Source organism: Marmota flaviventris, chromosome 11 (assembly GCF_047511675.1).
Source record: "Marmota flaviventris isolate mMarFla1 chromosome 11, mMarFla1.hap1, whole genome shotgun sequence".
Lineage (NCBI taxonomy): Eukaryota > Metazoa > Chordata > Mammalia > Rodentia > Sciuridae > Marmota > Marmota flaviventris.
The window spans coordinates 51122579-51138118 of NC_092508.1; the positions used below are offsets into that span (position 1 = coordinate 51122579).

The window sequence follows — 15540 nt, forward strand, 5'->3', positions numbered from 1 at the left end:
CCCATAATAACCATCTCATTATTAATGGCTCTTAAATCTTGTAATAATCTCCATTTACCAGATTTCTTTTTAATGACAAAAATGGGAGTATTATGGGGAGATACGGAAGGTTGTATATGTCCCTCCGCTAATTGTTGTTTGACCAGGTCATGGGCTATTTGTATCTTTTCTTTAGTCAGGGGCCACTGAGGAACCCACACTGGTCTTTCTGATTTCCAAGTAATTTTGATTGTCTCAGTGGCCCTTTCTGAAAACCCAATCCATGTCTATTTGTTTTTTGATCTATTTGAATTGGTGCTGTCATACCTTGTTCTTGTTCTCTTAATCTTTCTTCTTTCCTAAAGCCTTGTCTAGCCCTAGTAGTGGGTGCATTAGGATTGATGTTATTTGTTAATGTCAAACCTAATTGATCTAGGACATCTCGTCCCCATAAATTTATAGGAAGATGATCCAATACATAGGGCTGTATAGTTCCTTCACATCCTTCAGGATCCTTCCAATCTAATACCATTGCACTTCTATGGGGATTAGTTGCCAGTCCTAGGCCTCGAAGCGTTTGAGTGGCTTGTTGTAATGGCCAATGTTTCGGCCATTCTTGATGAGATATGATGCTAAGGTCTGCACCTGTATCAAGTAGCCCATTAAAGTCATGTCCTTGAATATTTAGTTTTAGCATTGGGCGAGAATCTAGATTTAAAGACAGCATAGCCCAATCTACACCTGTGGAGCCTAATCCCCTGGAACCTCTTTCTACAGTACGACTGGAAAATTTATCATGTAGGCTGGGTATTATTAATAACTGTGCTATTCTATCTCCTGGTGAAATTACTGATATACCTCTTGGAGAACTAGCTATAATTTTTATTTCACCTTCATAATCGGGATCAATTACCCCAGGACTTATCATAAGTCCTTTTAGTGTTGAAGAACTGCGTCCCAATAATAAGCCTACTGTTCCTTGGGGAAGAGGTCCTTTTACTCCTGTGGGAATGATTTGAACTCCCATCTCTGGAGTTAGTACTGCTCTGGCAGAGGCGCAGATGTCCAACCCTGCGCTCCCTCTAGTTTGTCTGATGAGGGATTTAATGGATAATGCGTCCTGGGCACTACTTTGATGGTGTTGCTGGGTTCCTCCACTGCCCCGTATATTTGTGGTTTGGGGCCCCGGAGCATTGGGCCCTCCAGTCCGTTTTTTGGCAATGGAGCCTGATGTCTTTCTCCACGATATCGTGGGTAAACACTTGGTCCTTGTCTGTTTTTTGATAACGGAATACCTTCTATGGTGGTTTGAGAACGGCATTCATTAGCCCAATGTTTCCCTCTACGGCATCGTGGGCAAATACCCGGTATTCTATTCCTTTGATACCTAGCCTTGTTAAACCCTCCTCCTATGGGGCAACTCCTTTTAAAATGTCCTGTTTGATCACAATTATAGCATGTTTTTGGCCTGGCATCTAAAGCCTGTTGTACTGCTGCTAAGACTTGCCCTTGTTCATTAATGTCTCTACATAATTTAATATATGTGTTTAAATCTTCATGTTTCCATGGTCTGATGACCTCTCTGCAGCAACGATTTGCTTGGTCATAAGCCAGTTGTTTTATAAATGGCATTGCCTGTTCTGTATCTCCAAATACTCTAGATGCTGTCTGAATAAGCCTATCTACAAATTCAACGTAAGGTTCATTAGCTCCTTGTATTACCTTAGATAATTGTCCTTGTAAATCTCCATGCCCCTGTAAAGTTTTCCATGCCCTAACTGCGTCTGCAGCAATTTGTGCGTATACGCCAGGATCATATTCAATTTGTTGCCGTTGACCCTCATAAGGTCCTTTTCCTAATAACATCTCTAGATTTCTTTGAGGGTAACCGGCTGTTGCATTTCGCCTAGCTGTCTCCATGCAAAATTCCTCATTGGCAACCTTCCATAACAAATATTGTCCTCCATTTAGCACAGATCGACACATGTTAGCCCAATCTGCTGGCGTCATGTCTAAGTTGGTAATGGATTCGACCATGCTCACAGTGAAGGGTGCTTGCGGCCCGTAGGTTGTTACAGCCTCCTTTAATTGCTTCACTGTTTTGAAATCTAAAGCACAGTGAATTCGTTGCCCTCCTGCCTGCTCAAGTACAGGGCATGCTAATCTTTGGGGTCCTGCCTCAGGATTCCGTCCATCAACTACAGGAGTTGAGGGCCGCTCAGCTGTAGATGGAGCTGTTGGTTGAATTACGCCCTCTGGTGATAGAACGGGGTTAGTAGCAGCCTCCTGTTGTAATTCCCCGCCTGATGGTTGTTTTTCCTCTAAGCTTTCTTTCTTCAAATCTTCCTCTGTCTGACTAGCTTGAGAGACCTTCTCTTTCGCTTGACCTAACATGTTTTCTACCATAGTCTGGACCTCTAACAATTTACTTAACAGTCTTTCGGTTTGTTTTTTACTAGTTTCTAATCTACTATAAAGGTAACGCAACCCAATAAGATAGCATAAAACAAAACCGAAACAGAATGAAACAAAAACCGAACAAAGAATAGTTGTATCAATTTTCTCTTTCTCAGGGCCGAACAACTTCAAACCTTGATCCAACCAATTTTCCCAGTTTGCCTGAGAAAATTCTAGGGATAGGCAGCTTGAAACAAAAACAAGATAAATCAAAACGAGAACACATTGTTTTTTGAAATGGTCACCCATTTTGTTGCCTTCCCTCAGGGGCGAGCAATTTTACTCACCTCCAAACTTCAGGCGTTCCCCGTGCGGGCCACCAGTTGCCGCAGTCTGGCTGGGCACAAAATCACGAGCCACTCAAGCAGGAACAAAGTTTATTTTTTTGAAACTGCCGCCAATGTCCAGTACCGCCCGGGAAGATTTTTTCCACACACGCGGCCTCCTCTCGGACCACTGAGAGAGCTCCTCCCCCGGAACTCCCTCCTACTGTACTTCCTCAACCAATGGGAACTCTCCAGGAGTCCCGTAGCCGGCCTAGGTGAACAGCAGGAGTCCAATATCCATATGAATGCAAATCTTAACATAATCATATCATCTCAATGGCTAGCTGGCGTCACCTTACGACCAAAAATGCCATGCATCATATACTTGGCTCTTCCAAATCTATTGCGTGTGTGTATATAAACACTGTCCTTTGCTAATAGTTCTCGATCATCTTTTGAACTGAATTTTGTGCTTTAGTTTTTGTTTGTGTGTTTGTTTTTAGAAAAATATGAGGTAGCTAAAGTGGTTGATTCCTCCCCCGCCCCCCACTGTCACTGTATTTTCCCAGCACACCTGCTTCCCTACAAGCTTGCCTGTTTCCCTACAAATTGCAAGAAATAACACCAATTACTATTCTCCTCCTCAATTAGAAGGCCCACTTCTTTTTCTTACCATCAGTCCCTGTAGAAAAGTATAACTGGGTCAGCTTAAGTCAGAAGGAGTAATAACAAGGTAGTATGCTCTCTTCCTCCTGTGGTATTTGTATCCTGCAAGAGGAGAGAAGGTATCAAAACTTCTAGCCTAATTACTGTTACCGGGTGGTGGCCTTCCATGAAACTGAGGCAGCACAAATTACCCTCTTTAAACTCCATTTCTTGTGATCAAGTCAGAAAGATTTCAGACATATTGCTCAGAGTAACAGGCATGAGTTTATTAGAAGGGATGGTAAAAGTAGGAAGGGGACATTCTCATGGGAGAGAGGGGGTCCTCTCCCAGATAAGAGTAACTGTGTGCCTATCCTGCACTCTAGTTTTATTGGGGATCCCAGAGAAGTTTCCAGAGAGTCATGCCCAGGTTCACCTCTTGAAATTTGACTGACCACAGGATGACATCAGACCTTTAAGTCCCCACCGCTATAAAAACTCTAGGTCACTTTGGCCCATGCTGACCAGATTCTAATTGGCTTCTTAAGCACAAAATCTTCCAGCTTTTATGGCTAACAGGAATTATCTTAATCTCTCTGAATTCTAGGATCTGGTCTGTAAAAAGGTCACAAAAGTAAGGGTAACTTAAATTCTTGTTATCAACATTATTTTATTACTTCAGGACTGCATTTCTTCTGTAGGTAACAGGTAGTTTGCTGAGGAATGTGACATATCTTGTCCTCTTAAGCCAGGTAGAGATGTAGATAAATTGCTTCTTGGAAAAGAAAGCATGTGGGGTGAGCACAGTGGACCCATCTTATAGAATTATTCCCTTAACCATTCACATCTGTCTGTCCCCTATCATTACTAACTATAATGCTGAAATTCCAAGCAAAGCAGCAGGTGGGTGGGAAGGGGGGAAAATTGGGTCTATATTCCCTATATTCTTCAATTGATATCACCCGTATCACTAGCAATTCTACTTCAGGACAGGACCCAATCTGGGAAGATGTTTTATGGCAGGCATTTTGGACTCACACTTTGTGACCCTGGTGATATCATACTCTGGTAAAATCCAGTTTGACATGCTGAATTGAAATATGACCTGCTGCCTAATCTCTCAAATAATTTTCCATACAAAACCACAGAACTATATGATATTGTCACCTAACATATTTACTCTATTTTTTATAGGATGTCGATAAATGGTCTTTTGATGTCTTTGCCCTAAATGAAGCAAGCGGAGAGCATAGCCTGAAGTTTATGATCTATGAACTGTTTACCAGATACGATCTTCTCAACCGCTTCAAGGTCAGAAGTGTGGAAGGAAAGTGAAATACCTTTAGAATCAGCTATTTGAATAATAATGAAAATATAGAACACTGATTAATTAATTCACTTTAGAATGTTTCTAGTTAGCAGGTACAGATCTAAGGTTGAATTCACCACATGATGAAACTATTCTCTGGCTCACCAACATATCTATATATCTATCTGGGGACCATGAGGCCAGGACTGCCTCTTTCCAATAAGATTCCTTGCTCCACTGATCACTCACAGAACACTCATATGGGGATTGGAAGTTACATCTTAAAGAACTAAGACAGATCTTCAGTGTTCCTAAAACATAGTAATCCTCTATTATTAGCTTTTCTTACACTGAAATGATGTGCCTTCTAATCCACTTCATTTGGAGCCATCTAAGCAACAGATTAGAGTTAGGACTTCTGAGCAGTCTGCTGCTGCTGTTAACTTTCCTGTAGAAGCATGGCATTGTTGGAGATAGAAAGTGCTGGGAAATTGTCTATTTTAATGCCTTTGTATTATAGATTGGAAAAGTAGATCTTACAGATTATAATTGAAAATATTTTCCCTTTTAAAAACAAATTGTTTTCCTTGACTCAGGAATATATAAAAATGTAAACATTATATAGTGTGGGTTAGACCATTTTTTCATCCATCTGCTTTAAGTACTTGGGGGTTACAATACTTCTCAGGATTGAAAACTAACATGTTAACGACGTGTGGTTTTATTCTATAACAATCCAGATTCAACTTAAAGAAATTACTGCCCACATCTGACTCATTGTGTTTATCCCAAACCCTGTGCTCAAGTTGATATAGTGCCACTCTTGAGGCCAAAATATAACCATATTTATCACTTTCCACAGATTCCTGTTTCTTGCTTAATTGCTTTTGCAGAAGCTTTAGAAGTTGGTTACAGCAAATACAAAAATCCTTATCACAATTTGGTACATGCAGCTGATGTCACTCAAACTGTGCATTACATAATGCTTCATACAGGTATCATGGTAAGAATGCTTTTATAATAACTTTGTTAGTTTGGAGACAGTATATTCCACTACTGAGAATTTCTCTTGTTTCTTTAATGCCATAGAAGTTTTATTAAAAGTAATAATCTTTTAGAATTTTGAGGTTGAGTTATTTTTCAAAAAATATTTTAACTCAATGAAAACAAGACATCTAGAGGTAAATAAAAATATAATGACTTTCCAAAATTTAGACTAGAGAACATTTTTGTGAGAACATCTTCAGAGTAAAAGAGAACTTTTCCCACATTGTCTTATTTTCTCAGAAACTAACATTTGGAGTTTTTTTTTTTTTTTTTTTTTTTTCTGTTACATTGCTAATCACAGTCAAATATTCAGAAGAATTTGGGGAAATTATTCATGTAAATTTTTCCAAATGCCCTTTCTTCTTTGCATTTTAATGAATCAATGGATAAGTGAAGAAATGATTCAGCAATGCAAATCCTAGGATATCAATGAGTATAAGACAGAAAGTCTAATACTGCTTAGAGTTTCTGTAATGTCTTGGAGTTGAAGATGACTCCCAGAGAGTGAAAAGTGAGAAATAGGACTTCTGAAGGTGCCAAATTGAGATGAATTCAACAGGATGTGGGTCATGTGAGTATAATGGGGATTTAGAGATGCTGCTTTTGCTAAAAACTCTGACTCTTCATTTGAGCCTGCTGATGCCCAGTGGGTCACTAAAAGCAGGATAAAACTTGGCATCTCTGCCTTTGTTATTACCTTAAATCTTGGCTCATATCCCTGCTGATTCTACACATAGGCTTGTTAATCATTTAAGGAATACAATACAGGGTTTATTATCCCTAAACTTACATAATGTACCTTATCCCCCTTTAAGACTGAAGACATCAGAATAAGATAACTTGGATATTTTCAAGATTTTCAAGGACATTCAACTGCTTGGAGTGCTTCCTAGAAGTCTTTAGTCATTGCCCTAAATCTGCAGTCTCTTGGACTCTAGAAACAGCAACACATCACAGACAGATCACCCCACGATCATATTGCCCCACTAAGTGGGATCAATTGCCCTATTATAGGAATTGAGGCTATCCCACTAAAGTAGGAACAATTATCTCATGGAAACCAGATTGCCCCTTAAAAGAATAAAGCCTTCTCCACAGCAACCGCACAGAACTAATCTTGAGATAATGATCAATCAGACCATGGCCTGAACAGTTTTACAAAGCCTCAGCCATACAAGCCCCCATTCCTTAGCTTTGTTCCCCTTCTCTATGAACTTCAAAGTTTCTGTCAGACCCTGGAACAAATATTTGATCATTGTATCTGTTCTTCCCGTTGTGGCATCCTGATTAAAATGTTTTTCCTGTCCTTTACCACTGCTCATCTGATTGGCATATTAGGATGAGTGATTGAGCTTAGTCTCATATTGGTATTAACAGAGCTTGGGCCTTCCCCCAAGGACTTTGTTAACATGAGGACACCGAATCAATGCCTTCTTGATTTCTCTGTATTCTAGCCTATACAGGCTAAAATGGTACCATAAAATTCCCACAAATGGATTATTTTACCAAATCCCATAATATGCATTACCCATCTGTTTAGAAATCAGAAGCTAAAATATTTATATTATCAGCAACAGTAATTGGTATTTGGTTCTATGAGACTTGGGCTTTTTGGGGCCCAGAGAACCTCAATAACCTCATCACTCTGTATCATAGACTATATCCTAACTTGATCTCAAGCAAATCCTCTGGGGCTTTAGCAGAGACTCCTAAAGAGCTTGAAAACTTATAACTTGTGCAGGATTCCCTAAGCTTTAGCATATGCAGAAAATTTACATCATTATGGCTTCCCCCGTCCCAAGAAACCAGCTATGATGTTTACTACACATAACAATCCATTTACAAGGATTCCTCCAACAGTGTCTTATATGGTAATCAAAGAAATTGTTCCTCATTTTCTTTGCCTCTTAAATTGTGTAGATCCTTTAATGTCTTGGGCTGAGATCCCACTCCTGCCCCATGTTCCAATATATCTACTGCTAAAAACAAGCAAAAAACCACCAATAACAGAAAAACCACTCCAAATCATAATGATTTTAAAAATAATTTGTTATTGTCTCTTAAGGCTCTGTGGTTAAAAGATTTCCAACTAGGAGACTCTCACTGAGTGTCCTTCATGTGATTATGGCCAGCTAGCAACTGTGGCTAGAGACATCTGAAACCAACACTGGGCATGGCATTCAGGATGGCTCAGTTACAGGACGGGTAGTTTGTATGGCTATTGGCTGGGAGCTCAGCTTGGAATTAAAGGAATTTTTTGGAATTTTACCACAATTTCATTCAAATATATATTCTGTGACAAATTTATCTTTTTAAAAGTAGTATATTTGAATTACTTTATGTTTCTCTTTCTAGTGTGCATGCATGTGCATGCTAGAAATTCTTTTAAAACTTTTTGGCTTTGAAAAAGTTAACTGAAAAACGACACAGTAAATGTCACTCGAAAATGTAAAATGAACTGATTAGATTTCCTCAGAACAAGATGGACTGAGAAAACGATGCCTACATCAGTAAATAAACTGTATGCTTAATTATAAAGTGAAATTAGAAAACACGTGCCATTTAGGGCTGGGAGGTAACTAGAATTTCGTCATCTTAAAATATGTTTCTTCCCAAGAACATTTTGTTTTGTTTTGCTTGCCACAAGTGTGAAGGGAGCTAAATTAAAGTCTAATTTAACTTTAGAATCTCTGGTCTGAAGGTGACATTGGAAAGACAGGAGGAAGAGATGTCATATTAATGCATAAATAGAGAAATTTAAGTCCACAATGTAACTTCACCCTCAGATTTACAAGGAAGATTTGCTGCAGGACATAATAAGCCATTCCATCTTCTCTGGAAGGCTGAGGAATCCGGCCCAGTCCTGGCATCACGCCGAGAATGCTGCAGTCATTAGTATAGATCACATAGTCTCTTTCTGAGAAGGCCTCGGCTTATCAAACAGAAATGTAACTTCCCCTGCTTTATCAGGATTGGCATAGAAACCTGTTCCTAATTTTATTCATCCTTTAGCAAAAATGTATCAGTGGGCTTTTTACTTGCCCATTAGTCTGCCCATTGCAGAAATAGTCTGGTGGTAGAATTTTAGTGTTTCCCAGGATCAGGAAAGTGCGTTTAAACTACAAGAATGATGAGAAATTTCACAATAGGTGGTGAAAGGGAAGGCAGAATGAATTCATAAATGTGTTGACTATTTTGTCAAAACCAGGTTTCACTGCCAGCTTGACAGTTTTGGGAAAGTTATTCTAGTAAGCTTTTCTCTAGATGAAAAGATGGTAGGTAGTCAGTGAATATTAATTTTCTTACATGTGAACATGTTTGTTATTTGAAATGACAAAGCATTTCAGAAATATTCTTTTAACTAAAACTCTTCAGTCATTTCTCACCACCTGGATTTGGTGAGGAGAAGACTGGGTCACTCTAGTGTTTTAGATGATGTCCTGCTATTTCAGGACTGCCCAATCAGTGTGGCATGTATGGAGCACTTCAGTGACAGCCTGACACTGTCAGGTGACTAATGCATATTGTCATCTGCAAGGTATTCCAAGGACTGCAGAATGGTGCCTGGGAAGGATTATGAGGAAGCCATTGTCTTCCTGGTTTGTTAAAAGCATAAAGACACCCTGGAGCCTAAGAGCTGACAGTATAGGGGAGGCTTGACATTAGTACAATCACTTGCCTCCTTTTCTCTCCTTTTGTCATATGAATAACTTGTAGCCCTGAGCCACAGTGACAGTGATGTGCAAAAACTCAATCCATTTGCTAAAGAGCTAATGGTTTATGGAGTGCTGCCAAGCTACCTCTAGCTGTCTCTTTAAATATGAAATCATCCAAGGACCTTGGCCAGGGAACACTTGCATTTGAAGGCTCTTGGCACTTTGCCCTAATACTCAGAAGAGAGAGATGACTTGAAATCTATTTCTTTTTGAACATGTACTCCATTGATATGCCCCAAAGCAGTCTCCCATACTTTGGAATGACTCAATTTTACTCTGATTAGTCTACAGAAAATGTGGTGCTATGTCCCTACTGTGCAAAGTATGTAGAAATTCTCTCCTTCTACGTGGCTTCCCATCCAACAGTTTGGTAGAGTGGAAAGGGTGTGGGCTTGGGAGGCAGCCAGACAGATTTGAAAGCATGCTCTGCCATTTCCTAACCAGCTAGCTCTCTACTTGGTTCCCTTATCACTTAAATGTAGTTTAAGATACTGATCACCATACAAGAAGAGTCATTACATCTTATTTGTAAAGCACTTAACCTAGAGTCAGAAACAAATAGCTATCAACACATACCCTTATATTATTTTAATATACTAGTTTGCTGGTAAATGACAATTAACTACCTTAGGCTAGTCAAAGGGATAGGAAAAAAGGTGTCTATCCCCATAACTTCAGGCCAAAAGAATTGCTATTTTTTCTTTTAAGACATAGTAGAAACTAGGAAATCAATGTGATCCTCTGACCTGAAATTCTCCCCACCCTGTATAAACACAGGGATACTGCTCTATCACATACACATACAAAGTAATTCAGATAGGAAAATTATAAGTCTTAAAGCCTAATTAGCTTTTGCCCATTTATGTATTGTTAAATTAGTTAAAAATTCTGCTTTTGAAACCTCAAAAGCATGTGTTCAGTATGCTGCCTCCTTCAGGAGTGCATGCTCTTGTGATTGACAGAAGGAGCAGAAATGGGAGTCAATGTTAGTTTGAACTTCTGCTCTTTCACTAAATGTCTACGTGACCTTTGGCTGCATGGATATCGATCCAGTTCCTTAGGATTCAGTTTTGTGGAATGCAATGTAAGGATAAAAATATTTACCTAGCAAATGGTAAATAGGAGGTTTACAAGAATTAAATTATACCATCTTAAGTATCTGTTAAGTTGGTTCCCACCTTTTCTGTCATCATTACTTACACACCTAGTGACAGTCAGTTCCTCCTTGTGATATAATTTGAGGATGTAGGATTAGTCTATCTGAGCATTTCTCCAGCAAAATGCAACCTTGACATTGTAATAGGACAATGTCTCTATTACTCAAGGCTCATCATTTTGACCCCTTGTTTCTGTCCACTAGGAACCAAAAGAACCTGGGTTTTATAGGGACCACTGTTCTAGATGGGAAGAGTGGTATGATTCACGCTTTCTAGATTGTGAATTATTTACAAAAATCTATGAATCTAACCGTCCATTTTTGGAGTTACAATGTCATCGGACATCAGCATAAAATAAATGAACAGCTAAGGAGTTAATAATCAGTCCAAAATTCTACTTTTACTGAAACCTAAAAGATGTGATTCTCAATTAAGTGTGAAAGTTCAATGTTTATCTTCTTCCAAATTATTTTACACTATAAACTTAATTATCAAGGTCACAGTATATCAGTAAATAAATGGATTCAGGGAGGATGTTCTATTTTTGGAAGGCAGCAATTAATTAGAAAAAAACAGGAAATACATTTATAATCAATTTTGACAGCTAGAAAGATAATAATTTTAAATACTTATGAGATAATCTATAATTAAATTCCATCTCTGATTATCTAATTTCTTTACTTTTGCCACTTCACATTCAATATTATCTTAGTGAATAGTGGATGTTGCTTTCTTTTAAACCACAGTTTAATCTATAAATTCATAAATGTAACTAGTAAGACATACTTTAAGAAAATAGGTATGTTTTTTTCCAGGAAACAATTTTCTTTAATAAAACAATAGGTTTCTGGGGTATAAAATCTGGTTTAATTCAATTTCTATTCATTTCATGGTGTTTAGTTCCACAGTCTCAATGGGAATATTGGAGGCTCAATCCCAGTTCAGCCTATAACACAGGCCATTAATAAGGTCACTTTCTTCCTCTCAATGACACAATTAAATGCATCTATAAACACAGAACAGTTAGTTATAAAAACTCCCTTTGGTTAAGAAAATCATTTGTGCTTCAGTCATCCAACTGTGAGGCATTTATACTTGAATTGCAATCAGTTAAGATATGTTAGCTGTTATTTTCTAGATTTAATGCCTTAAACAATTTACTTAAAGTAGCAAGTTTTGTAAAATGTCATCTATTCTGTATTTTACTACATGGCAAGGCTCATGATAGGCACACTGCATACATTAACTCTAAACTTTCCTCAAAAACCTCACAAAAAAATGATCACTAATCCCATTTTAATGGGAACTGTAGCTGAGAGGGTAAATAACTTATTTTCCTGAAGATCAACAGAAATTTGAAACCAGAATTGTCTGAATGCATAGTTTTTTTCTGCTACTCTTAACTACCTTCTTCTTATGCAAAACTAGTGACATTCTGTTTGACAAGCTGATATTGAGTTCCTGTTATGTACCAAATGCCATGAGAGGTCCTGTGAAGGAAACAAAGATTAGTAAGACCATGCCTTTGCCAACTCTGAAATTCAACAGTTGTCACTTGGTTCATTTTTGACTCATGACCTTCAACATCTGCCTCTTGCCTTTTATACAAAATCCAAATCCATCAATTCTAATCTATGAGGCCATCCATTTTTTTCATAATTTCCATCCTCTTTTCCACCTCACTTTTTAATTGATTCTTAAGCACAATTGTACCATCGGTAATTGTACTTTAATACAGGGCTCTAAAGTATCATTCTATATTTGTGCTTTCCACATAAAATCCCCCTTCCCCCAACCCTGCACTTAACTACCAACCTTTGTCCATCTTCTTCCCAAATCCTCCATTCCTGCCATCAAGTACCATCTACTTGCAGCACTAATACAACTTTCTGTGACGGTGGAAATACTTTGTACCTATAGTGTTCTATTTGAAGGCAACCAACCGACACATATGAGCAGTGAGCATGTGAAATGTGCCTACTACAACTAGGAGAATGAATTTAATTTTACTGTCTTTCATTTATTTTTAATTAAATTGTCACATGTGATTACCATGTTGGAGAGTAGAGTAAAAGTACTGTGCAGAATGGGAGTGACGAATAAACTAATTGTCGCTAATAAACTTTAATAGTACAGAAACTTTGTTTGGCTTTTCAGTCTGTAACAGAAAGATCAATCCTGGATTTTAAGTGAGAGCAATTTTCTTTCCTTTATTGCTATTAAGTTTTATTACACAGTCATGTATGTGTTATGTATAGAAAATTTGGTAAATTCTTATAAACTCTTCTAAATCTTTAAATATAAAAATGAAGTTCAGTTTCTCTCATGAGCAAAGTAAATATCTTCAGCTTTTAGATGGACCTTTTTGTTATAATGGGGTCTTTTAAAATAAACTTTAATTATGTATAAACTATATGGTAAAAATCACTAGTCTGATGGTGGTCTCTGAGGGCTCTTTTATAAACATACTAATTCTAATCATGAGGGCTTTATTCTTATGACTAAATTAGCTCGTAAAATTCCTACCACTTAATAACATCCCACTGGGAGTTAGAATTTCAACATATGATATTGGGATCAGTACACAAACATTTAGGGCATAATATAGAGTTAAGAAAGAAATACAATATTTCTTTTATCCTGGTCTTTATACTTTCTTTCCTAACCAGATGTCCTTTAATCTTGTTAACTAGCTGCCTGATTCCCTGAATATCACTTGAACTTTGTTATCTGCTGTTTAGATCTTGCTGAAGCAAAGCTTGCTAGTTGTTGGCTTCATGTGTAAGTCTAGAAATGTTGCTTCATGCTCCTCTAGTTTTGACTGTATTCACACCTCCATTGTTCTTACGTGGTGGCCATTCCAGTTTAATTAGTGGCCATAACCTTGGGTAGCAATATTTGAAATATGGCATCTCAGATGCCAGATGGTGTCTACTCAGGATCCTGTTTATGCTTGTCAGCTCTATGAAGACTTTTGTTATAGAAGATGATGCTTGTACATATACCTTTGTGGGCATTTTCTCTAGTGGTAAACAACGAAAAATCTGTTCCTCATATTTTTGTTTTATTTGTTTATTTGTTTGTTTTTAGTTAATGATTCCCAACTGGAATTAAAGGTATATTTGAAAAAAAAATCACTAGTCTGTAATTGATTTCATAAATACCCAAACTGGTAAAGCTGTGAAATCAAAGTCCAGTCAGTCTTTTAAATCAAAGAATTCTTTTTCCAGTTAGCAAACACAATTATATTTTGAATTTTAAGTTTTGAACTTATAAGCCATGAAATAATCATTGATCTCATGAAGGGTTCATTATACACAGTAAATGGAGGAAAAATGGAAGAACAATTCATTTAAAAGAAATGTAATATAATTTTATATGATTCATGTACTGTATGCACTGAAAATCTTTTTCACACAAAGAAAAGATGGCTTCTTCTTTATAAATATGATGAAACTTTTCTTTAATTTACTAGCACTGGCTCACTGAACTGGAAATTTTAGCAATGGTTTTTGCTGCTGCCATTCATGATTACGAGCATACAGGGACCACAAACAACTTTCATATTCAGACAAGGTAAGTTCAATGAAGTATTAACTTTTATAAGTTAAAATTTAAAATTCACTTTCTGCATATTATTGATTTTTAAAAGAATTTGTTAAAAATAAAGATTCTAAAAAGAATAGGTATAATGGAGTTTTACCAAAATTTCTTAAGCTATGGCCATTAGAATAAAACAACTACTATTGTTCAAGAATCTCATGTATATTTTATGACCTATTTAACAACTTAAAATATGTAAGAAAATTTCTCTCTTCCCAAAACTTATACTGTAAACTGTTTATACGTCTATTCACTGAGACAAATCTGTGACATATTGTTTAAGGTATTGGTTTGGTGTAATTATGTACTTGAAAGTAGTAATTTGCACTTCTGAAAAACATTCAGAGATCAAAGAAATTCTTTTTCCAGGCCAGTGTTAAGTCTAAATATAAAATAATTGAAAAATTAAATTATTTGATAATAGCTATAATGGATGTTATTTGAATCAAAATACTAGAGATGAGTATTAGTCTGCTAGAGTTGCCATGACAAATTATGACAGACTGGATGGTTTAAACAATGTGGGTTTATTTCCTCACAGTTTTAGAGGCTGGGAGTCCAAGGACAAATGTCAACAGGTTTGGTTTCTTCTGAGTCCTATCTTTCAAAGGAAACAGAGGTCTTGCAGACAGCTACCTTCTTGCTGTGTCCTCATCTGATCTTTTTTTAATTAAAAGTATTCCTTGGTATCTCTTTCTTTTCTCATAAGGATATTAGTCATATTTGACTTTGTTAGCAACTTTATATTACCTACCCCTTTTAACTTGAATTACATCCTTGAAGGCTCAATCTCCAAATATAGTCCCATCCAGGTTTAGGACTTTAACATTCAAATGTGGGGGAAGACACAATTCAGTCTGTAAGAAGAGGTACCCTAAGCTCTTTTAAGTTAGGCACCTTAGTACCTACGAGTTAGAAAGTAGTCCAGGACCCATCAGGACCAATTCACTTTATATATGTGGTATTCTGATTCTTCCAAAATCTTCCACTAGTCAAAGATGCTTAAAAAGGAAGTGAAAGCTAAGAAACTGATAAGCCTCTAGAGCCATCATAGAACTATGTTCTCATCAAGGGAAAATTAAATTTGTTTACTTTTGGTTTATTTGTTTCATTTTAATGACTTTATATCTTAGAGAAATTATGGGTTTATAGAAAAATTGAGCAGAAAGCAGAGTTCCCATATACTCCTCTCAGCTTCCCCCTGTTAGTAACATAGGGCATCAGTGTGGTACATTTATTACAATTGATGAACTGATATTGATACATTAGTACTACCTAAAGTCCATAGTTTGATTGGGGTTCTGATTTCCTTTTTATAGATTCTATGAGTTTTGAGAAATATGTAATGCCATGTAGCTACC

At 37.1% G+C, this 15540-nt stretch overlaps 1 protein-coding gene across 1 annotated transcript in view; it reads left to right on the plus strand.

The window, feature by feature from the left end:
- Positions 1-15540, plus strand: part of Pde1a (phosphodiesterase 1A) — a 256677-nt gene that overhangs the window by 182260 nt on the left and 58877 nt on the right. The window contains exons 5-7 of the mRNA XM_071619008.1: positions 4542-4658; positions 5519-5659; positions 14052-14152. Coding sequence (XP_071475109.1) covers positions 4542-4658; positions 5519-5659; positions 14052-14152 — 359 coding nt within the window. The remainder of the gene's footprint in view (positions 1-4541; positions 4659-5518; positions 5660-14051; positions 14153-15540) is intronic.